The sequence below is a fragment of the Mirounga angustirostris genome, unplaced genomic scaffold, assembly GCF_029215605.1.
Source record: "Mirounga angustirostris isolate CCGP_5_RB_7025 unplaced genomic scaffold, mMirAng1.0.hap1 SCAF_1, whole genome shotgun sequence".
Classification (NCBI taxonomy): Eukaryota; Metazoa; Chordata; class Mammalia; order Carnivora; family Phocidae; genus Mirounga; species Mirounga angustirostris.
Window position 1 is genome coordinate 179223568 of NW_026991709.1, and position 24794 is coordinate 179248361.

The 24794-nt window shown below is 39.8% G+C and overlaps 1 protein-coding gene across 16 annotated transcripts in view; it reads right to left on the reverse strand.

The window, feature by feature from the left end:
• The window catches only part of MITF (melanocyte inducing transcription factor), a 217014-nt gene that overhangs the window by 13069 nt on the left and 179151 nt on the right, over positions 1–24794 (reverse strand). For 7 of the 16 annotated variants that reach the window (XM_045861975.3, XM_045861982.3, XM_045861974.3 and 4 more), the window contains 5 exons: positions 19517–19744; positions 18366–18449; positions 16143–16238; positions 8232–8349; positions 4920–4994 (listed from right to left, as the gene is read on the reverse strand). In XM_045861975.3, coding sequence (XP_045717931.1) covers positions 4920–4994; positions 8232–8349; positions 16143–16238; positions 18366–18449; positions 19517–19744 — 601 coding nt within the window. Of the gene's footprint in view, positions 1–4919; positions 4995–8231; positions 8350–16142; positions 16239–18365; positions 18450–19516; positions 19745–20760; positions 20936–24794 lie in introns of those variants that run through there. The other 9 variants (XM_045861977.3, XM_045861976.3, XM_064593766.1 and 6 more) reach the window with 7 other exon arrangements.

Consider the following 24794-nt stretch of genomic DNA (forward strand, 5'->3'; position numbering starts at 1 on the left):
AAATAACGAAAGAGAAAATAGATTTCCATAGATTTTTTTTTTCTTTACTGACAAAATTCAAAATGTGGTAATATTAACTGGATACAATTTTTTTGCAATGCAAGTCTACCAACAAGAAGCACTGGGTGCCAGAATATTCTTCTTACGGTTTTTTTTTTTTTTTTTTAAACCATTTAAAAATGTGAAAAACCCAGCGGGCAAAATTGGAGGGGGAGACGAACCATGAGAGACTATGGACTCTGAGAAACAAACTGAGGGTTCTAGAGGTGAGAGGGGTGGGGGGGTGGGTTAGCCTGGTGATGTGTATTAAAGAGGGCACGTTCTGCATGGAGCACTGGGTGTTATACGCAAACAATGAATCATGGAACACTACATCAAAAACTCATGATGTAATGTATGGTGACTAAAATTTAAAAAAAAAAGGTAAAAAACCTCTTAGCCTAGAGGCCATACAAAACTCCCTGCTCTAAGCTCTGTCGTGCCCAACAGAAATGCAATGCAAGTAATTTCTGTAATTTTAAATTTTCCAGTAGCCGCATTGAAAAAGTAAAAAGAAAGAGGTAAAATTAGAGTATTTTTGTAAACCCAATATACCCCAAATACCATCACTTCACTGTAATCTATGTAAGTTTTAATAAATTAAATGTTGAACATTCTTTCTTGGTACTCAATTTTTTAATCCAGCGTCTTTTTTATCCTTACAAGCACATCACAATTTGAACTAGCCACATTTCAAGTGCTCAGCAAGCAGCTCTGTTGAGTGGCTAGAGAACAGAGTAACACAAGTCCAGGAGTCAAGTCCAGGTTGTTTAACTACACCATGCATCCTAATGGCATCCCTATTTTATCAATCTAGTTGCGTGGTTAGCTAAATTACCATCTTCTTAGGGGAGGATGAAACAGTAAAGCATATGAGTTAATAAATGTTTCTAATTTACCTACTCTGGCAAATAAATTCCAAATAACTTAAGGTCTAATAAATTGGATTGAAGATGTTAATATTTCACTTTAAACATATTATGTCCTGATACATATTTATATTTAACCTACTAATACTCCATACACTTAGGTAAATAATATTATGTGCTACTTTCCCAACACTTTTTTTTTTTTTTTTCTTAGCTGGGCGATCACTTCTATGATTCAGTCAGTTACATAAAATACTCCCTTATCATTAAGCTTTTATAAAATAGAAATAGTGATACTCATTGGGTCTAAAGAAGGAATTTTTGGACCCCTGATCTTCTAGCTAAGCTCCTCTAAAACTCTGAAGCATGACATGTTTTCTTACTTTTCCAAGCATATAATAATCATAAAGATTCAAACAGCACTGAAATACAAAAGGTGAAGGAAAAGTCCCCTATGATCCAAATACGACCACTGTTAAGTTTCTTATACATCCTTTGGGATGATTTTTCATTCTCCAAACATGCTGTGTACCCAGGGCACTGTTCTTGGGACTCTTCTTGATCTCCATTCACTTAGTGGTGACCTCATTTAGTTTCATGGTTTTTAACACCACATACACACTGATGACCTCCCTAGTTGTATTTCCAGCTCAGACATGTCTCTGGAACCCCAGACTCATATGTCTGACTACTAGATGTTTCCACAGGGAGGTCTAATGAACAGCCCTAATACTCCACACACAAGCTCCTGGTTTTCCATGCTCAAATAACTCTACCCACAGGCTTTTCCACCTCATTTAATGTAACTCCATCCTTCCAGTTACTTAAGCCAGAACCTTAGAATCAATTCTGCACCTCTCTTCCTCTCATATCCCACATCTGATCCATCATCAAAGTCTGTTGGTTCTACCTTCAAAATATTTCTAGAATCTGTGCACTTCTAACCTCCACTGCTACCTGAGAGAAGCCACCATCCTCTCTCGCCTGGATGACTGCAATGCTCCTAACTGCTATCTCTGTGTCACCCATGCTCACTGCTTCCTACCCACTTTGGTCTATTTAGACCACAATGGCCAGAGGGATCCTGTCAAAACATAAGTCAGAGCATCCAACCCCTTGCTGAAAACCTGCCAATCATTTCCCACCTCACCTAGACAAAGGCCAAGTCCTACAAGGATCTGGTGGGCTCCCATCCCTCTGACATCATGTTCTCCTCTCCCTCTCTGACCACATCTTCTGTCATGATTCACCTGTGTCCCACCTCCCTTCAGCCCCATGGGTTGCTTGCAATTCCTCAACCACTTTAGGACTCCCCAACTTTAGGACTTCATACTGCTCTTCACCCTGCCTGGAACACTCTTCCCCCAGATATCTGAATGGCTCTGCCTTCTCCTCCCTCAGGTAGTGACTCAAATTTACCTATGAGCCTTCCCTGACCACCCTACTTAAAAATGAACCACCACCTCCTCCCATGCTTATCCTGACGCTCTATCCCATTGCCTGCACTTTGTCTTCTCACAGAACTTTCTACCATCTGCATAGTTCATTTATTTGAATATATATATGTATGTATATGTATATATGTATATGTATATTTATTCATTGATGCATTCCAAGTACCCGTATGAATCTGGCACCCAGTAGGCCCTCAGTAATTTAATGCAGTACCTTCCCTCCCCAGTTATTTTTTATTATAACTTGCAAAATATTGCAAAACATACAAAAGTGCATAAAGGAAAAAGTAAAAGCCAACTCTTTACACCATACAACACCTATTTGCCTGAAGAAATTGTCAATGATAAAGGTAAACTCCTAAATCTCCCAGCACACACACATCCCCCACCCCACACACACATGCACATCTCTAACCACTGTGATCTTTTTACATAATGAGATACTATACATATTATTCTGCCACTTGCTCTTTTCACTCAGTAATATATTGTGGACACCCAGGTAAATCAGGTGAAACAGACCAACTCCATTTTTCTTGAGCCACTGAGTATCCCGTATATGGATATCCCATAATTTATTTACAAATACTCTCCTGATGAATATTTAGACTATTTCCAATTTCTCCATCACTGTCAACGGTATAACAAATGTTTTGGCCAATGCTCACAGGTACATTTTATTCCTGTCGTAATTCTTGCTCTATACTAAAAACACCACCTTACTGTATTTTTTTGCTCATCTATTCTGTCTGCCCTTGACTCAAATGGAAGCTCATAAGAGTGGGAAGCCTCTCTGTCTGATTCACTTCTGTAGAAAAATGCCTCGTACAAAATGGGGGCTCAATAAATAGTTATGAGTAAATAAATGAATATATGATTGTGCACATTTTGGCAACTACTTTTACAAGGTAAGCTTCTAGGAGAGGAAAAGCTATGCCAATGGACAATCTAACCTTGAGTGTTCATTTCTAATGGTTAGATGAGATTTTAATATGTTTTTATAGCCCTCAGAGTGTGACCTGATCATGTTTATACTTTACCGACAACCCTAAACTTGAGAGTTCGGGTGCCTAAGTAAAGGCATTGTTTTTGACAAGATCCAACTTAGTTTTCCACATTTCAGTTAGATGAAGTTTTCGATAATGCTTAATTATCTTAATTCTAAGTTCTTTGAAAAGAAGAAATATCTTCGAGTACAATTACTTGGAAGCTGGAGGAGACCTTAGAAATATTAGTGCAAATCTTTCGGTACAAAGGAGCAAAGCTTCTCAGACCTGAAACAGGAACTGGGAAGGGCAGAATCTATTAAAAGAAAGCACTCACCCCCTCTCTGGGGCCTAGCAGTTCCATTTCTCAGTACCTAACCTGGAGAAACAAACTTCCCTGTACACAAAGAGGCGTGTGCACAAATGTTCACTATGGCATTGTTTGTGACTGGGAAGAACTGGAAGCAATATCAACACTTAGTAGTAGGATTACTGAATTTCACACAGTCACGCGACACTATGGAATAGTATGCAACAGTCGTTAAAAAGGAGACAGATCTACACTAATAACAGCAAAAGTTCTTCGGGATGGACTGCTGAGTAAGAAAATAAACAGCAACAAACATGGATAACATGATATTTGTGTTACAAAAGACACACACAAAAACCACTGTTTATTCTCTGTGTGCATGTGTATGTTAATACCTGGGCAGAGGCTGGGAAGACCAACGGCAAACTGAAAACAACAACATCAACTACAATGATGATGACTCTCAGGGATCAGAGGAGAACTCTAGCTTTATTCTATCATTTTAAATTCTGGTCTCATTTTACCATTTTTATGAGGACAAAGTATTTATATGTAACCTACATTCTTAAAACTCAATTTAGGAAGAAGAGGACAGGGGGCCGTGAGATGAAAAATTCACACACATGCCAATGACTTCCTACCACCAAACCTCATCTTTTTTTTTTTTTGAACTGTGCAGTCTCTTTTACTTTTGTTTATGAAACAAAATCTTTAGTTCTCATAGGAAAAAGCTTAAAGACTTGGTTAAGAGTAAATTAAAGACATAAAAAATAATTTTAAATGTTGGAAGATATTTTTTTAAGTCACAGTTTAAGTCAGAAATTTGGGAGGCTACCTCACCCACAGACTCCCCTCCAACTGTTTCTTTTTTTTTTTTTTTCTTTCAAATCTCACCAGAGAAGGTGATCCCATAATCCCCTTTTGTTAATAAGTTCCAGTGTGAGCAACACTTATAATTGGGTAGTTGGGGATCAAGTCTCCCTCTCACCAAACACACACACACACACACACACACACACACACACACACCCAGAACTATTACTATAAATAAGTACTCTTCAGAATACTGGAAAAAATTTCAATTTGATCAGAGACAAAATATGGGAAAAACCTTAGTTTCTCTGAAAAATATTTTTTCTTCCATAAATGTACTTTTAACAGCTATGCATATCAATTTCCTCCCACAAGATTTCAAACAATTTGGATATAAGGGGGAACATCCACTCCAATATCAAACATCATGAACATGAAACCAACTTACTCAAGTTGTGATTGTCCTTTTTTTGCCTCTCTTTAGCCAATGCTCTCGCTTCAGATTCTGTGGGAAAAATACACGCTGTGCACGTGAATGAAGTAATTAGAAACGGGAACTGTTTAAGGCACACAATGACGTAAACTACAAAATATCTCATTTTCTAGATATATATGGAAACTTATCTGACCAGACTGTCACAATAAAAAAAAAAAAAATAGGGTTTTTAAAATCATGATTTTTCAAAAGCTTGTATTTTTTCAAAAGCAATATATATCAAATAAATGCAAAGACTTGGCTTCTACAAAATGGTAAAAGACCAGTAACAAAGTTGTCTGACACACTACAAACACACAAGAAGAAAAATAACTAGAAAACTAGAAATTTGTTGTTGATATTCTACTATCAGGAGTTGAATTTTCCTTTCTTTTTTTTTTTAAGATTTATTTATTTATTTCAGAGAGAGAGAAAGAGAGAGCATAAGCAGGAGAGGCAGAGGGAGAGAGAATCTCAAGCAGGCTCCATGCTGATTGCACAGCCTGATGTGGGGCTTCATGCCACAACCCTGAGATCGTGACCTGAGCAGAAACCAGGAGTTGGACGCTTAACCGACTGAGCCACCCAGACACCCCGGGAGTCAAATTTTCTTTTCATGCAACAGAACTTTTCTTTATTTCTTTGATGCCTTTGTAACATGCTGATGTGAAAACTGGGGAGAGAAGCTATCACGTCAGATCTCTGGTGGAAATGGATTCATTTTTTTTTTTTTTTTTTTTGGAACTTGGAGCCAGGTTCCAACAGAACTTGCTAGAACGAAATGATGACCCTGAGAAACTCAGACTAGTAGGGTTCTGAACTAGTCTGAGTTCATAAAAACAAAAATAGGAATAGGGTACGGAGGTGTTTGGTGGCAACTCCATTTGAAAAGATCTATTTGCATTACAACTCTTGTGGGATCTCTGTGGGGGGATGACTTTGCACCTTACAGAAGGCAAAACAAAACAAGAAAAAGACAGTTGTTTGATTAATCCTGCCATTCTGGGGCCTCTGTTACTTTCTTGTCACAAGTGATATCTGCAACATTACACTACCATCATTCAGAATTTTACCCAAAATTAGAACTCTTTTTAGCATAACTCATAGCCACTGAAGCTTATATATGTATATATATTTATTATATGTGTCTTAGATATACATATATACATATAAATAATTCAGAAGCTGAATTATTTCAATTGGGAAGATCAATCCCAATCATTTTCTATTTTTTTTCTCACACGAGCATTATAGGCATGTCTTACTTATACACCCTCCCCTACAGTATCTTTTTTTTGTTTTGTTTTCTCTTACTTATTTAGTTAGTTAGTTATTTCGTTTTTCAGTTTGCCAGCCCCACAACCATGGTTTTCTGCCTATCAACCTCAACCCACCAACTGTGGACCAGCTTTGATAAAGGCAATCCTGTGAACTTCTCTGCCATTTTGTAGCTTCACCTACAATCTCCCCAGGGGCGTAGACTCTTGGCCTTGGGCAGGGGGGCAGTTCTTTCCCAAGCTTAGATAGCCACCCCCTCCACAGCCTTAGGTATTCTATTGTATTCATCCTCTCTTAGTAGATAAGTGCCTATACATGGTTAACAATTCTTTATCTTAAACCTACCCTGTTCAAATCACCTTGCAGTCTCTGCTTCCTGACTAGATCCTAACACAGCTGGGAAAGATAATTTTTTTTCCCTTAGGTCAGATCTGACTCCTAAGTCTATTCTCTTTTGGCTACATCAGGCTGCCTCTCAAGCTAGCAGTGTTCAGAATCACAATTCCTGTCCACCTTCTCCTTTCCCTGGCATTTTACCCTTTTCCTGTCTGGATTGGTCATTTTCTAAGATACAAAGTGATTTTAGAAATGTATAGTTCATTATATCAGCTTCTTTTTTTAAAAAATAAATTTATACCCTCTTACCCATTCCTCTCATTCCCACCCCCTGCCTCTGTTGTTTTGTTTTTGAAGAAACAATCCTACACATAATTCAAAAGTCTATTTTGGGGGCACTGGGGGGGCTCAGTCAGTTAAGCTTCCGACTCTGACTCTTGGTTCCAACTCAGGTCATGATCTCAGGGTTGTGAGATTGAGCCCTGTGTCAGGATCCTTGCTCAGCTCGGACTCTGCTTGAGATTCTCTCCCTTTCCCTCTTCCCTTCACCCCTGCCCCTCTCTCCACTCATGCTCCCTCTCTCTAAAATAAATAAATTATTTTTTAAATCTAAAAAAAAAGTCTACTTTGCATCTAATTTGTAAGAATTCTGTTCATGCCACGCTAACCATATTTTATCATTTTTAGTATAGATCTCCTATAGCATTATTTTCTAAGACTTCATGAGACTTTTCCTTCCCGGGAGCATACCTACTTTTTTGTTGACTTTCAATGGGTTTTACATAGTAATTAATTTATTACCTTTTAACCCCAATTTTTTTTTTTAACTACTTTTCTCCTGCCACAATCTTCTGAAGTATTTTTTTAAAAAGACACCCTTGAACAAACAGGAATTTTTTGCACCAAATATATAGTTCATATTCTCAGACCGTTCACCTAATCCTGCAAGATGCAAGGACCAGACATTAAAAAGGGGGATGAGGTGAGGGCCATAAAACTCAGCATGGTAGAATGCCAGTTCTAATGTAGTTTCGTTATGTTTTAATGGCCAAATGCCTTCCCTAAAGCCTCAAACAAAATGGCAAAATAGATAATTTCACACTTGCCTCAGGAACAAATAATACCCATTGCTCCATTTTATAATCTATTTTTTTACTCTGTATAATAAATCTTTTGCACATGATGTAGCAAAAATAAGAGGAGGCATCTAAAGATGTAAGAAATTCATTCTTACCCTCTCCTGACAAATGCAGGCTTGAACGTGTGTCAAAGAGAAATTCAGACCAGGGTTCTCAAAGTGGAATGCCCCTAGGGGCTTGGCAAGTAACACAAACACCGGACTGGGTGGAGACATTTTATTATTAAAGTGTTGCCCGCTGCGCCCACCCCAAAGGGTACAGCAGCCAAAGACCCAGCGATGGGTGCATGGCATAATGATGGGACCTTGGGGAGACAGCAGCCTCCCTCCCAGGACCTCAAGAAATACTGGAAACCAGGATTTCCAAGTATAAATCCTCATCCTAAAATATTCCTCAATGGTTTCACCTCTGCACAGACCTAAAAAAATTACGTATACAAACGAAGAGTCCAGAGGTCACAATTTTGATAACTTTGCTTGCCAGAAAATTAACAGGAAATCCCCAGGAAGAGGCACACTTGCCAGTAATTTACCTGTGAGCTCCCTTTTTATGTTGGGAAGGTTGGCCGGACAGGAGTTGCTGATGGTGAGGCCTGGGGGCGGCAGGCCTTGGTTGCCATAAAGGTCAATCAGATTTCCAGAGACAGGTAACTAGAGAGAGAAACAGTAACAGAAATGAACTGCTAAACAATTCCTAGGTTATTCAGCTAGAACCCAGATCTATTCCAGACTTTACTTAAAAGAAATGGTTTGATGTAAAAAAAAAAAAAAAAAAATCATTTTTTTGAAAACAGGAAGGCATGACACGTTTACCTTTCCACTCACTTAAACGGTGACGTTAGCTCGTTCCTTTGAAAGAAGAACATTATCTCACCCCCATAAGATGGTTCTACGACCAGCTTATAGTTATATTTTGAGCATGCAGACAGTGGCCAAGGTGGCAAACTCATTGTCTAGCACATCCAGTAGCACATAGATGTTTAGGAAATGCTGGCTTTTACTGTAAAATGGGGTTCTATGTGGCCTTTTTCACCAAATCAGGTTTTCCATCAAAGTCACTTTTTTCCTTCCCTCTCTTTCCCTCTCCCTTTTCTTCTCTCTTTATTTGATAAGGAAAAGCAATTAAAAGTGTTTTCTACTGGAAAAGAAATGGTTTCCTTATTGCGAAAGAAAAGCTCTTTTCCTTGAAACTGAAATCTTTAATGGAGCCACAAGGGGGAGCCCACTGACTTTAAGAAAAGAGCAAAAATTTACACTCAAAAAAAAAAAGTAAAGAAATATTTAGCCCTCTCGAGCTAGCTTAAGAGTGTTTTTTCTCCAGTTCTGCACTGAATATGTTGAAGTAGTGAACTTCTTTCTGCCCCCGGTGCCGATTTCCTTTTGTCGTATACACATTTCCCCGCACCTCATTCACTGAAGGAGTTTGATGCACCCATGTTTGTGGACATCAGAGGTCCCAGACATTTCTTCTTCCCACCCTCTGAAATAAAGTTCTGAATATTAACTACGGGGGCTCAGTTACGGGACCTCACTACTGTCAGTGCAGAAGCTCCCTCTTCCCAGCTTAATTCAAACGATTCCTGTAACTATTATTGGCAAGGAAGACTCAGAGCATTTAGCCCGCCCCATCCTTGATCATACACTGTAAGTTTTACTCTACATCTGAGAAAAGTAACTTGGGACGGCATTCAAGCTGTTTAGTGACCAAGAAGTATCGAGGAGAGATTACACTGCACATCTCACCGTTCATTTTCTCCAATGGCCACTAACACACAGATAAAAATACCCCACAAAATAAAGATACGAATGTGTTTCTCTTCACTGGTAGCCTTCGACCATCCCTTCCCATTGTGGCTTCTAGAGAAGTAGTCTATGAGCCAAACCCCAGGCTAAAGAGGTGGGAGAGGCCTATACTTTCTGACAGGTAAACAGGACACTTGCTCTAATATGACTGGGGCTGAGAGCAGGGAGGACAGACGGATCAGCAGGACAGGTCTCTCTCTTGTCCACTCCGTCCTTTGCTTCCTTCTGAAGGCGGGATTTATATTATGCGTATAAAATGTAATACACCTATCCCACCTCACAGATGCATATAAACAATGCACTGTGATCATTTAAAATGCCCTTGAAGCACAATTCAAGCCCCTCTAGCTAAAACCCTGATTCTGAGCTGTCATTTGGCCAAGAAGTGGTTTTATTTGAAGTAGGTCACCTTCCTGGAGTCAATCTGGCCCTGTGAGCGCTCAGTTCCACTCTTGTACAACTTAAGGCAGCAAAGTGAAAGGTGTGCAAACGTCTCAGTACAGCACTGTAAAGAGTCAGAGCATCAAAACTCAGAGAGCTGCTAGGACATCTCGTAACCCCTCTGGATTCCGAAGATTCATCCTCCTGTCTTTCCGGAATTTCAGATTTTGGAGGAACTACTGAATATTAATGAACCAGGAATGTGCTTTAAAATTCAATGCAACAAGCTAAAAAAATATTTCCATACCTCCAGAAATACGAATCATATCTATCATCTTTCAAATGCAAACTGTAAGCAAAACAATGCAATTGTGTTACTATGATGATTTGTTAGGGAAAATCTAATAGGCAAGAGATACATACAGCAAGCTTTAAAAAAAAAAACAAAAAACCCTCTAAGTCCTCAATGGATTTACATTGAACGGATAGGTTTCTAATTATAAGCTTCTCTGGGACAAGACCATGTTTTCTAAACACATTCTAAAGGAAACTACGTGCACATATACTTAATAAATGCAGAATCATACAGAGGGAGGGAGGGAGAGAGACAGAGGCAAAAGAAACAAAAATTGGGAATGAGACAGAGCGACAAAGACACAAGGGGAGGGGTGGAAACAAAAGAGAGAGACACATGTACACAGAAGGGGAGAGAGGTGGAAAGACGGATGGAGAGACATTCAGGAGAGGGGAGGGAGGAAGAGCACAAGACTGGGGACACCCAGACACGAACTGGTTGGGCAGACAAGATTGCTGTGACTGGCATGGATTGACAGCCGTGCCTGCCAAGAAGGGAGATGAATTAAAATCTCTATAACAAGATGCCTTATCAGACACTCCAGTGAGGTCAGACATCATTACTTCCAGTCCAAAAAGTGGCTTATAGCCCTCCCCCGACTTCTCTAAAAGATTTCCCGCTTCGGCTGCTTTTCCAATACTTGCCGATTAGGAGTTGGCAGCATACAACCTGCCAGAATATTTTGCTGGGGAACATTTTTCTGTGGGCTCCTACTCTGGGCCAGGCACAGAATTAGAAAGGCACTTGGTGTATGTTGTCTTAGTTGATTTTACGAAAGATCTAGCTATGCCTGAATAGAGCTTTGTGGTAAGAGGTTCATGAACTATGTTACGAGCAGTATTTGGGGGGCAGTGTCAACTGCTGATAAGCCAATTCGAAACAGCAATTTTCAACTAATCTCCAACTGATTCTTTTTTTTTTTTTTTAGATTTTATTTATTTATTTGAGACAGAGAGAATGAGAGAGACAGAGAGCACATGAGAGGAGGGAGGGTCAGAGGGAGAAGCAGGCTCCCTGCCAAGCAGGGAGCCCGATGCGGGACTCGATCCCGGGACTCCAGGATCATGACCTGAGCCGAAGGCAGTCGCTTAACCAACTGAGCCACCCAGGTGCCCTCTCCAACTGATTCTAAGCAAATAAAAACTAGCTGCTCTCGAGCCAAGTATGGATACTCAAATTTGCAAATCAATAGTGCAGGCTGGCTTAGGAGGCAGAGACCTGGGTTAACACCTGCTGTGTGAAACTAACCTCTCTGAGGCAGGATGCCCCCTTTGAAAAGTGGCAATCCTATCACCCCTCTCGCAGGGTTCTGTACGAATCAGAGGTCGACTGGGTGAAACACTGTATTTAAGTGATCACTACTGCCATGTTCAGTAATACAATTTTCTACAAAGTACGGTATTCCTAGTCTGTTTTCAACAGTCAAGCTAATTTCCACTTTGATGGACTACACCATGTGCCCTGTTAATTACTAAGTATCCTGTCCACCATTGCACCAATTTTACCAGGTTGCAAAGCAAATCCAAACACAGGGATCAGGGAACCACAGGACTGGAGTAACTGCTCAGTGTTCAAATCAGGGCTTCTCCATTGTCAGTGGAGGGCATTTGTCAATGTCTAGAGCCATTTTGGGGCGTCACAACTAGTAGTGTAACACTACTAGTAACTAACTAGTAACTACCCACTGACATCTAGTGGGTAGAGGCCAGGGGTGCGGCTAAACATCTTACAATGGGCAGCACAGCATCACAACAAAGAATTATCCACCTCGGGCGCCTGGGTGGCTCAGTCGTTAAGCGTCTGCCTTCAGCTCAGGTCATGATCCCAGGGTCCTGGGATCGAGCCCCGCATCGGGCTCCCTGCTCGGCGGGAAGCCTGCTTCTCCCTCTCCCACTCCCCCTGCTTCTGTTCCCTCTCTCGCTCTCTGTGTTGAAAAATAAATAAAATCTAAAAAAAAAAGAAAGAAAGAAAAATAAATAAAATCTTAAAAAAAAAAAAAAGAATTAAGCCACCTCAAATATTAATCATGCTGAAGGTGAGAGACTGCCCTGAAATGGTGCCTTATGTTTTTTGTATTAATGGCTGTCATTTGCTGAAGCTACTAAAAGGAAGGTTGATGAAACATGGCTTTCTAATGAAAAATCAGCCATGTATATTTAAGAAAGGATTTTGTGGTTCCCCTTCTGGGTTAGAAAAACTGCCCCATAAACATTATATGGGTCAAAATAATATCTTCGGAGCTAAGGAAGAGGAAGAGGCATCTTCTGCTAACATGGCTATGTTGTATCTTTGCTGGGTTTTTATGCAGCATAAACCTGATGGACAAGATTTCACTTCCAGCATACAAGCTGTACAATGGATGGAAGCCACAGTCTAACAGGGACAAAGAAAGAGAAAGTAGACACATGTGGGTCTGTGCCCCAAACTTGGTCTGAATTGAGTTCTTCAATGTTCTCCTCCACCAAAATGAATATTTTTCCAAGTAAATGATCATTGTAAAATGTTATTATTTTTTTCTTTCTGGATGTTCCCCCTCTCTGAATATCAATTGAGCACTGTTAGCACAAGTAAATTGGGACTTTTATTCTTTGTTTGTAATGGTACAAGAGGGCCCTTGTGCTCTCAGAATAGTTATTTCTAGACTCCAATTCCCTTAGGATAGTTTCCTCTCTAAGTGCTCCCTCCACTTCATTTTTTTTTAAGAAGTTAACTTGAAATAAAGCATATCAAAGAATCAAATAAAAGGGAAAAATGCCTAACATGAAGAACATTAAGTTTAAACTCTATTGAGGGGGGAAAAATTAAAATGTTAGTAAGTTGTTGGTAGCTTTCTTATTTATTTTGACAATCCAAACCCAAATTTACCAAGAATAAGAACTAGTAACTAACATCTAGTAAGAGCATATCAGAACCAAGATTCTTCTAAGTGCTTTTTGGAGAATAACTCTTACAATTTTCATATGGATTCTATTGTTTTAGATGCTATTTTTATTCCCATTTACCAGACAAAGAAAGTGAGGCAGAGAGGTCAAATAGCTCACTCAAGAGTAGGCCCTGAATTCAGCTATCTGGCTTACAGTCTGTGATCCTAACTTTTATTTTATACTGTGTCTCCTCTAATAGCAAAATGCTGAAACAGTTTTGTCATGGGCTGGTTCTGATGGGGCTACACTTAGATTTTTTCAGGGTAGAAATATAGAAAAGTAATGAATGCCTGGACAGTCAGTGACATCTGAGAGTGGCTACGGGTTACTCCTCCCTGGCTGGCAATTAATTCAACTCTGCCCAGGGGATCTTTCCTATCCAGGAACTCCCCTAAGATGGCCCCTCTGCCCCGGAATTATCCTCCTCCATTCAAGGTCTGACAGGGTCTCCCCTTCCCAGACTGGTAAGCCCCATGAGAACAGGAAGCATACCCTACTCATCTTCATCCACAGCACCTCACCCAGGGCTGGTGACATATTAGGTATTTAATAAACACTAATTCAATCTTAAAGTTAGCTTGGAAGCAATCAGATAATGAAGGAATAAGATTTCCATTCTAATGTAGAATGACTGAGGAGGAGACATGGGTGTTCAATCTAAAGGAGAGAAGCAATTGGGGGTCTTGAGAACTGTCTTCAGAAGGGTAGTCATGAGGACAAGTTCTCCATGATGGCAAACTAGACCCATGTCTGGAATTCACAGAGAGACACACTGTGAATAATATCTGGATTATTAAGTGTCATGTTATTTTGAAGTAGAGTTGGACACATTACAGATGCTCAAGGAATATCACCTGAATGAAATACTATCAAACTTATTTGCTGTTAAAAGAAATTATACTTAATTTAGATATTGTTGAGTACAGCTTATGTTTCCAATGCTAATGCTATACATATTTCATGAGATGACCATGGGAGGTAGGTACAATTATCAGTCTAATTTTAGAGATGGAGAAATGTAGGACTTCAAGAAGCTAAGTATCATGCAGGGTCACATGGAAAATGGCAGACTTTGGATATGAACCTAGATATGATCACACATCTCCAACTCCTAACCTCTGTGCTTTCCAGCCTGTCTTGTGAGTTAGTGCATATCCTTCATTGGAGGCTTTCCAGAAGATGGATGTCTAGTTTTTCTGTGTATGGGATGGGGGGTAGGAATACAGAAGATATGCAAGAGGAGACTAATGCACTGAGTACTTGATTGGCTCAGATGACCTCCAAAGTCCTCACCATTGGAGAAAATTTTTTAAATTATTTGTAAAAAATCATATTAACCACTGGCAAAATGACCACCCTCATCAAGCAAAGTTCCTTTGGGATGACTGGGCCATTGCTAATAATTGCTGTTGGGCATTGAAAACATAGTAAATATACCCATGTTTTGGGGTATATTTATAAATTTCACAGTGCAAGCTCTCCCAAGTGTCTTGCTCACACTGGTCCTAGGATTCTGACCACTGACAAGTGTAGCCCGACTCACAGGAGGCACAAATTTGGAAGCAGAAGGGTTCTACAAAAGCCAACCAAGGGCTCAAAGAGGGTGGGGAGAGTCTGACATGGAGACATCTGTCAAGATGGCGGAACGTCGAGTTCTTTCAAAATCAGGGAGTGAGTTTAAATGGGTAGGGAGTTGACAGAAACTAAAGAGCCCAGAAAAGACTTTGGGGCTGTTAGGGGAGTCCTCACCCCTCAGGACTTCAGGTTAATGAACTGAAAGAACTGGACCAAGATGGAAAAAAGAAAATGCTACCTATAAAACTTTAGTTCACTAAGAATTTTGGTGTAAATAAGTAAGGGCTATCATATTCCCTGGTCGAGGGAATTTATTATATGAATTTATTCTTTAAAACAATTTTCTATTGTGGTAAAAATACATAGGACATAAAATTTAGCATCTTAATCATTTTGAAGTGTACAGTTCAGTAGTGTTAAGTTTATGCACACTGTTGTGAAACAAATCTCCAGAATTTTTTCATCTCGCAAATATTAAACCCTATACCCATGAAAGAACAACTCCCCTTCACCCCTGCTCCCCTGTGGGAGTTAATCTTTTAAATACAGGTTATTAAAGAATATGACACCTCATGGCATTGCTCTCATAGAAAACAAAAAAAAAGATTGGACAAGGTATTCAAAGCCTACCGAGAAGTCCTGACTCTGACATATCAAAGCTATGTAATCCTGTGTAAGACCAGCTAACCTTTCTTAATCCTAAAAAATGAGGGCAATGATACCACCCCAACTTGACTCAAAGAATTATTGCAAGAATTATTGCAGAATCTCTAGATTCAGAGAATTATTACAAGGACTAAATAAGATCTATAATAAGACTTTGGTAAAATGGAAACGTAAGACACCATTGTAAGGAGTGAAAAAAAAAAAAAAAAAAAAAAAACCAGTAGGGGCAAGGCTCCAAATTATAGAGAGAAATAAGTTTAATAAACCACTGATTTATTAACCAAAATCAGAATAAATTTTGCTATTGAAGAAAGGCAAATTGAATGTCAGTCACTCTATTACCTATTAATAGTAAGGTATTGCCTTTAAAAACTGCATTCGTTTTTCAAGCCAACTAGAATGCTACTGTAAATAGTACAATCTATAGTATTCCCCTTGGCAGCAGTGTACTAAGTTGGGCATTAGATGTCAGGGGGAATTGGAAGGCCTAACGTCCTATTGAAAGTGGACTTGGACTCCAGGGAATGTAGAGCTTTATCATGGGGTTACCAATAAACTCATGAGAAATTCTTAATTTCTGATGTCAAAGTCACTTATTTGTGATCCTGAGATAATTCTCCGTTTTATTATTAATAAATTTCTCAATCAATCACTTGCAGAAATAAACTAAAAGTTCAGGAAAAGGGAGAGAACGCTGGAAATATCTCAAGATTTTCTTTAAAAAAAAAAGTCATGAATACCGTATTTGCCATTTGCAAAGCAGGATCCATCAATCCCAGGATTTCTTCATTATAACTTGATTCTAGGCTAATGATGTCATCGATCACATCATCCATCTGTAGGAAAAAGGGCAATGTAAGAGAGACAAACATAAGCAAAAACTGTGTAAAACCACCCAAAGAGAGATCCGTGGTTTTTTCTTACCCAAAGCACTAAAGCTCTTCAGTTAGATGCTAAGAAATTACTGCCCTCTTCCTCCCAATAGGAACATTACTGAAGGTCACCGACACTAACAGGTGATAAGGATGACATTTGCAACCAGCACTTAGTGAGGGATTAGTAGGTGCCAGGTACCAGGTTCAGGGCTTTTGATGGGTTAAATTATTTCCCCCCTCAGAATAACTCTATCAGTGTAGGTACTATTAGTATATCAATCTGCCAGGTGAGGCAAATGAGAAGCAACTTGCCCAAAGTCATACACGGAAGAGGGTTAGAGCCACAACTTGAACCCATGCTCTCAAGTGCTATGCTCAACTGCCTCTCCCAAACAGGAAAGATGAACCAGAAAACCTCATCTTGAAATGATGGCTGCCATTTCTTTTTTTTTTTTTTCCTTCTCAAGACTATACCCCACAGCCTTCGTAGACCTTCCTTGCAGTAGGACAACCCAGATGGTAGTTCAGACCTTTGCTCTCCTAGGGATGTAGGGGGCACTGTGGCTCTCAGGCGGCCGGCTAACCCTGCACTGATCCTGCAGTGACTTGTAAAATAAGTTTCTCCTTGTACAGCTGCCAGTGTGCTCGGTACTCCCGGAGGACTACACCAGGGCGAAGTTATCATTACAGTCATGGAGCTGACATTCCTACTAGATCAATTTTATTCCTGAAGTACCAAAACATCAGTTATGATAATAAACAACAGTGATTACATGTGCATTGCAGCAGTTGCAAAGACAAGGTTGTGAAAACATTTCTTTGTAAACACCTGATGTATCTGAGCTGGTTGGTATGTGTGTGTGTGTGTGTGTGCGCGCGCGCGCGCATGCATCCATGCTTGGATCTAAATAGTGCTTCACAAGTACACAATGAAATCTCAAAGCTCAGAGGAATGCTCCTTTACGTCTTTTTATCATTTCCAATTAAAGGGGACAGGATCCAGTGCCACAGGGCCTGGAATCCTCATTCTCCCACGTTCTGTATTAGGGGCAAAGCCTTCCATCTTTAAGAGCCTCAATAGGCCAATCTGGAAAATGGGGTTAATAATACTCATTGCCTTATTGGATTCTTGTGAGATTTCAGGATAAACCATATAAAGTGCTCATAGCGCCATGGCTATAGTAAACATCCCCCCAAAATGAGGGTTATTAAGTGACCCCCTAAGAAGAATAATTGCAGGTCAGTTTTGAATAACTGCCAGTAATTTATTAAGTTTCATTTCTAGATACACCAGTTTTGTTTGTTTGCTTTCAAGAGATGATTTTCTAATTGAGTTGAACAGGCAAATGGGCCAGAGAACTTAGGATCGACCTTTCATTGTAAATTTTTTTAGGGAAATAAAATTAGTGGGCTTGGTGTGATAGTTTTTTAAAATAATTTCTTTTTCTTATAAAAAAGAACCACTAATGCAAGTTAATAAGGGGAAATATAGAAAAGCAAAAAAAAAAAAAGAATTTTTCAATGCTTATTTTTCTTTCTCTTATATATCTATACACACACTTTAAAATATGTAAATATGTTGATAAATGTAGCATTATTTATATATTAAATAGGATGTCATAGAAGAATCTCTAATCAGTTGGGAAAAATCCGTGAAGTATTATTAAATTAATAAAGTTTCAAATGCGTGTTTCATGAGTCCATTTTATAAAATATACAGATCTCTCTCTTTCTCTCACACACACAATCACATGCATATTGTGGTTTTACTAATAGTCTACTGAAGTTGCTACCCTACAAATTTGTGTAACACACTGATGATGGTATGTATCAAAATTTATGTATTTCAAGCACTTTTTAATGACTTGAAGCAACTTAGGGAAAGTGCATTTTAAGTTTAATTTCCCTGAGTTATTTAATCATGAGACATTATGAAGAAAATGGCCCTGTTCATGGCTTTCTCTATTTAAAAAAAAAAAAACCAATGAGGGGAAAAAACCCTTAAGTTATCAGGAAGGTGTGATGAGCCACAAATATAGATTCTCATTACAAAGTGTTACATCCTTGGGCTGCCGAGTCATTCAGTACCTGCATGCACGATGCTCGTGAATGCGTGTTCATAGTTGGGCATTCGCTTTCCGCCCTGTTTTGCTCTTCAAACTTATAAAATCCCTGCAAAAACACAAGCAAAATCAGCCCATGACTTGGATTTGCAAATGACTTTTCAATGACATGTTCACACGAGGCTGATGGTGCAGCAACAAGATGGACTAATAAGCTTTCAAACAAAGTGGAATCTGACCAAGAAATAAAATAGTGCAGAAAGAACTTCCATCAAATCAGCTTGATAGATGACAAATACGGACAGAGAAAAATAAGACAGTTGGTTTGGGCACAGGGGAAAAGACCTGGTCCCTCTAGAAATTAAAATTCCGCAACTTCAGAAGAGTCACCTCTGAAATCACATGAACATTTCAGAGTACAGTAAAAACTCCATTAAAATGAGGCTTATCATCTCATAATTTGGAAATAACAGGCATTAAATCACAACCCTCCCCTCAGGTATTTTTATGCTTCAAATTTTGATGAAACAATTAGCTTGAGGTGTGTTTGAATCTCGTCTCCAATCCAGCCTTTACAAAAGCAGATTTCACGGCAGCAGCAATCTTATTACGAAACGGAATTTATCTAGCAATTAAAACCTTTGCTTTTCTGTTAAATTCTCAAGTGCTACATTATTCAAATCCATCCACGCACATTCTGTGCTTTTTTTTTTTTCTTCTTCAACTCAGGGAGAAATAAAAATAATATTCCAGACATTCACAACAAGCGGAACTTCTAAACCGCCTGTCCCACACCTTTTCTATTTTTGCTTTTTTCCTTCTCCACCTTTGCCTTCTCCTCTCTCTGCATTTGTACTGCTTTGTAAATGGAAAGGCACTGAAGAGAAGAGAGCGCCCGGCTAACGGAGCGGAAACAGGGTGGGAGAGGAAGTGTCCTCACCTCCCCGTCCCACTTGGGAGCGGCCAGGTGTCCCGTCCTGAGCCATGACCCGACAGACCCCGGTGACGGCGTGAGGAGGCCGGAGCGCGGCGGCCACACCGCAGAATCTGGGACCAAGGCTGGCGGCGCGTGGGGCCCCGCAGACAGACTAGAGTCCACAGTCAAGTGTGGGAATAATACCCAACAGACATTCATTTAGTGTAAGAAGACAGGAGAGGGGAGGAGACATGAATTACCTCTTTTTCACAGTTGGAGTTAAGTGTGAGCATAGCCATGGGGCTGTTGGGTGCGCTGCTCCCCGGCACAGGTGGCATGACATGATCGCCAGGCTGGTTTGGACATGGCAAGCTCAGGACTTGGTTGGCATGTTTATTTGCTAAAGTGGTAGAAAGGTACTGCTTTACCTGCTGCCTTTGGGCTTGCTGTATGTGGTACTTGGTGGGGTTTTCGAGGTGGGTCTGCACCTGAACATAGCCACGGAGGGAAGAGAAGACAGCGCCGTTATTCGTGAGTTTCACTCGGCTCTTTTCTCACGCACAAACATGAGACTGGCCAGTGCACCAACAGAATAAATTATTAAGCCCCTGTTATGTACCAGGCACTGTGCTAATGGATTTTGATATTACTGAAGTTTAAAGTCTAACGCTCAGGATTTGGGGTAATACTTTGCCCTGTTTTACTTCCCCGCTAATTAGCTGTACATCTCTTTGAAACCTTGTGCCCTTTTTGCTCATGTCCAATAATTTAAAATTTGCAACCATCTGGAGGGCAAAACTTTCCCCAACACAACTGTAAGGGTTTACTGAGATCAGAGGACAATCTAGAAAAAGGAGCATAACAATTTATTTTACTTTCCTTGGCAAACAGAATAGCTTTCTGTTTAAAAACAACAACAAACCTCCTTAAGAGCCAGGTGTAAAATGGTTGTAGAAAATAAACAGAAACATTCTGATGATTAAATCAACTAGTTGTAGATTAATTCCTCCCACTTTCATTTGGACATGATTATTCAACATTTTAATTAAGATCTTGAACTCAACATAAAAAGCAATTTACAGGAAGCAGTTTTCTTTCAAAACGCCTCACACTTACATGTATGTGTTTTTCAAGGCATGACTACGAAGCCACCAGGATCTTTTTCCTCCTTTCTTATAAACACTAATACAGAATTAAAAATGCTTTTTTTTTTTAAATCAATGACACTCAATTTAAAGTTACTTTTTTCCTTGATAAACACAATTTAATCTATGAGCTCTGAACAGGAACTGATGGAGACAGCACAGCCAGGCACTAGGGGAAAAAAAAAATACCCTACTAATATTTACTTTGTTCAAAACCATATTGAGTTTATCAAACAGTAAACAGCATTAAACTAGTAGACCTGCACTTACTGGAAAGAGTACAATAACATGAAAAGGTGCATTACTCAATTTATTGCATTACATTTCAGACACTAAATATGAATAAGAATAAAGCTCACCTGATAGTGATTATATTCTAGCATTTCCAGCATAACAACGTTTTAGGTGGCCCCAATCCAACGAGAAACGGTAGACTATTCACTCCCTCTCCTTTCTGTAATTCTGACTCGAAGGCTGACTGGCAGAGAAGGCACTATGAACAAGGTATCCCGAGACACCACCGGAAACTTTATCACAGCGGCCCAGCTTATAATAACCTAAGCTAATTAGATATGCATGTAAAAAAAAAAAAAAACCACCATTCGCACAAGGGGCTTTTTTTTTTTTTTTGGAAGCCCTACGAGTTTGGTCTTCAATATTGCTATCAATTCCGCCCCCACCCCCCACGACTTGACGTCATGCTTTTTTTCATAAATATAAAAGAACCTTTTTAAGTGATGAGCTATCAAAGTCAAACTCACTGTCAGATCAAGGCCAATTCACTATTCATCTTTAGTTCCAGTAGTATTAATAGACAATGGTATTTCTCTTTCAGCAATAGGTTAAGAGTTAGATGCCCCCTTTGGAGAAGACAGCGCCTAAAAGCTACTATGACACTTAAGACTTTTCTAATGGCCACATAACTCTGTAACTGCCAACTGCAGGAAGAGTGTCTATGGAGGGGTCTCTGTGCTGCACTTTCAAGTTCAATGGCCTCACCCTGTATCTTGGTCTCAGTGAGCATCTTTTCTTAGCTGCATGGATATGTAACTTTCCTACTGACCTTGCATCAGGAAGAAGGGCAACTATCCTAAACAGAACAAGAAACACACACACACACACACACACACATACACACACAGGACCGGATGTATATTTACATGGAGAATAAGAAACAAATGTCTCCCCAATTTAACCAAGTTGGGAAACATGAAAATTTTTACTAAAAATCTTTTATTATAATTCTTAGGGATAGAGAAGAATAAAGGTTATATGCACGACTGATATACTTTATCTTAGTCATTTATTTATTCCATTATTTACGGTTATTATGTGCTGAACACCGTCACAATAGACATTGTGAACAAAGAGACCTGACTGCCAGCTTTACGAAACTTACAGTCTGGGGTGAGACAAAAGAAGAAAAAGGCAAACAAACATATATCTAAAAATTAGTATAAATGGTCAATATTCACTACTGAAATGGGGAGATAACTTATGCATAAAAATTTGAAATTCAGTAATTCAGTCCAAATGCCCAGGAGAAATGAAGTCCTTTAGGTTGGCAATCTCAAAATTGTTTCAAATGACTGATCTAACATGCACACAAAGGTTCACAGAGACATTTTAAGTTTATGAAAGGGTCCAGACACGATAATGATGTGGACAACAGACATTACTAAAATAAACATAAAATGAGGGCAATAGGTGTAATGTGCTTATTTCACTATTAACACTAAAAAAAGAAAGGGCTACACACTTAAAAATAAATGTTAATTCACTGGCAGATCCTTATTCTTTAATGAATTAGAATTTGATGCTTTAGTAAGGAAGGAAGCAACTGTTCTCTATTCGGCATTGCCAGTGGGCTATTTACTATATCCAGGTGGTGGTAATCAGAGTGGAATGTATTTTGTCCCTTTACTGCCAGAGTCTTTTTAGTTTTCAAATAAGTTGAGTACAGATTGGCTATAGACACCATGCAGGAGGCAGAACGTCTCCAGCTGTTTCCAATCCAAACACTGAAAACAGGTAACAGAAAGGAGGCACGTGAGCTCTAGGTAATAGGGGTGGTGAGGTCTGTGGCAAACTAGAACACACGTCTCATCTCAAAGACCTGACATAAGCTGCAGCCGACTGTGGTTATATAGGTATACCAACCCAGTCTAGATCTTCCAATTTTGAGATAAAATTAAGTCTCCCAGATGAAAAAAACTGACACCCAACTGTTTGACTTTTCACCCTGCATGGGACACCTGTGTGCTGGACTCAGTCCATAAGCCAGTAGAATGTGGTCTCTGCTTCACACCATCCTGTGGATAATCTCCCTATCTACATTCCCTGGGGGGTGGGGGGGAGCAGGTTCTGAGGGCAAGTTACTGTCAACATCCAGGCATTTCCTGGCCTACTGGACAGCATGCCTGACAGCACAGTCAGCAAAAGAGTTAAGGATTCAAAACCTGTGTTCAAATTGTGACTTTGCAACTCCACTGTTTATGTGACCCTTTGCAAGTCATTAACTCTTCCAGGCTTTCATCTCCTCCCGTGCTCAAGAGGAATGGTAACCGGGCCTGCATCATGGAGGTATTGCAGCATTAAATGAAATCACACTTCTGACAGGCTTAGCAATGTATCTGAAAAACAGCAGTTCTCAAACTTTTTTTTGGTCTTAAAACCGTTTTAAACCCTTCAAGTTTAGAGTGTCTTTGTGAGTTATATCCATCAGTGTTTAGCACATCAGCAATTTTTAAAACCCAAGATTATACATGAGCATACATTCCATTGGCCGTCGGAAGAATGACTTTTTTTTTTTAAAAAGATTTTATTTGACAGAGAGAGAGAGAGATAGCGAGAGCGGGAACACAAGCAGGAGGAGTGGGAGAGGGAGAAGCAGGCTTCCCGCTGAGCAGGGAGCCCAATGTGTGACTCGATCCCAGGACTCTGGGATCATGACCTGAGCCGAAGGCAGACGCTTAATGACTGAGCCACCCAGGCGCCCCAGAAGAATGACATTTTAACGCTGATGAAGCCTTCATAAAACTCTTCTGTGAAGTCACAAAACGAGCATAAAAAAAAGGAAAAGAACCTCTCAGTATTATTAAGAAGACGGTTTTGACCTGAAAGAAGCCCTGCAAAGGTCTTGGAGACCCTCCGGGCTCTGTGACTTTGAGGACTGTGGATCTAGAACACAGGAGGTGCTCGAGCATTATCACCTCCCCACCCTAGCCATGCTATTCACCACTGTGGGGCTGTGGTGTGTGACATAACCTGTATGTCTTGCCTCCCTCAGCCAGAAGATGCTGGAAGAAGACACTAAACCCTCTAACTTCCTCATAGGAATATTATGAGGCTCTGAAGTCCTATGACAATTTTAAAAGCCATATAAATAAGATTTTCTGTCTTCAACCATCCTAAACCATAGCTTTTTAGTTAGTGACTTCCTTTGTGTTAGTTTCTATTTTTTTTTTAAGATTTTATTTATTTATTTGAGAGAGAGAATGAGATAGAGAGAGCATGAGAGGGAGGAGGGTCAGAGGGGGAAGCAGACCCCCCGCTGAGCAGGGAGCCCGATGCGGGACTCGATCCCGGGACTCCAGGATCATGACCTGAGCCGAAGGCAGTCGCTTAACCAACTGAGCCACCCAGGCGCCCCTGTGTTAGTTTCTAAATAGCCAATCAAGTGAGCATACAAAGGAAAACATATATGTAACATTAAACATCTGTATGATTTCCTGAGAATTTTGGAACAGGGTTGACCTTCAAACGAACTACCCGAGTTAATGAATTCAGAGAGCAAAGTTAGGTATTGCTGAGTACTTAAAGCACAGACCACCAGATAAAGCTAGAGTACTTCAGACTCCATCAAAAGATACTATTTTGTTGATACAATGGATATTTCATATAAATAAAGTATGTTAGCTCTCTTGTTAAAGTGCAAAACTCCAAAGGCTGTGAAACTCTTCGTCCTTGTTACTGCTACTATCTTTTTGTGCCTTTTCCTTTCTTCATTCAGATCCTGGACTGATACCCAGAGAAGTGGAATGGATCACCTTCTGTCACACTAGCTGTGCTACTTGCTGGGTGACATTGACAGGTTATTTTCCATCAGTTTGATTCGAAAGAGATCCTGGAGCACATCAGTGTGAGATGGTGCCTAGAGATATTACCATCTTGAGTGACAGAAGAATTCACTGGAGGGAAAAAAAAAAATTCCCATCTAAGGTCCACGGTTCTTCTATTGCCTCTACTATTTGCAAACCAGAATGTAAATAAAACTGAGGGAAGATTCCCATAATCCTTTTAGCTCACAAATTTTTTTTTTTTTTTTAACATGTCAAAGGAAAGTTCAGATTTCTCATTTTATGTTTAGGGAGACGATAAAGCTAGCTTTCTT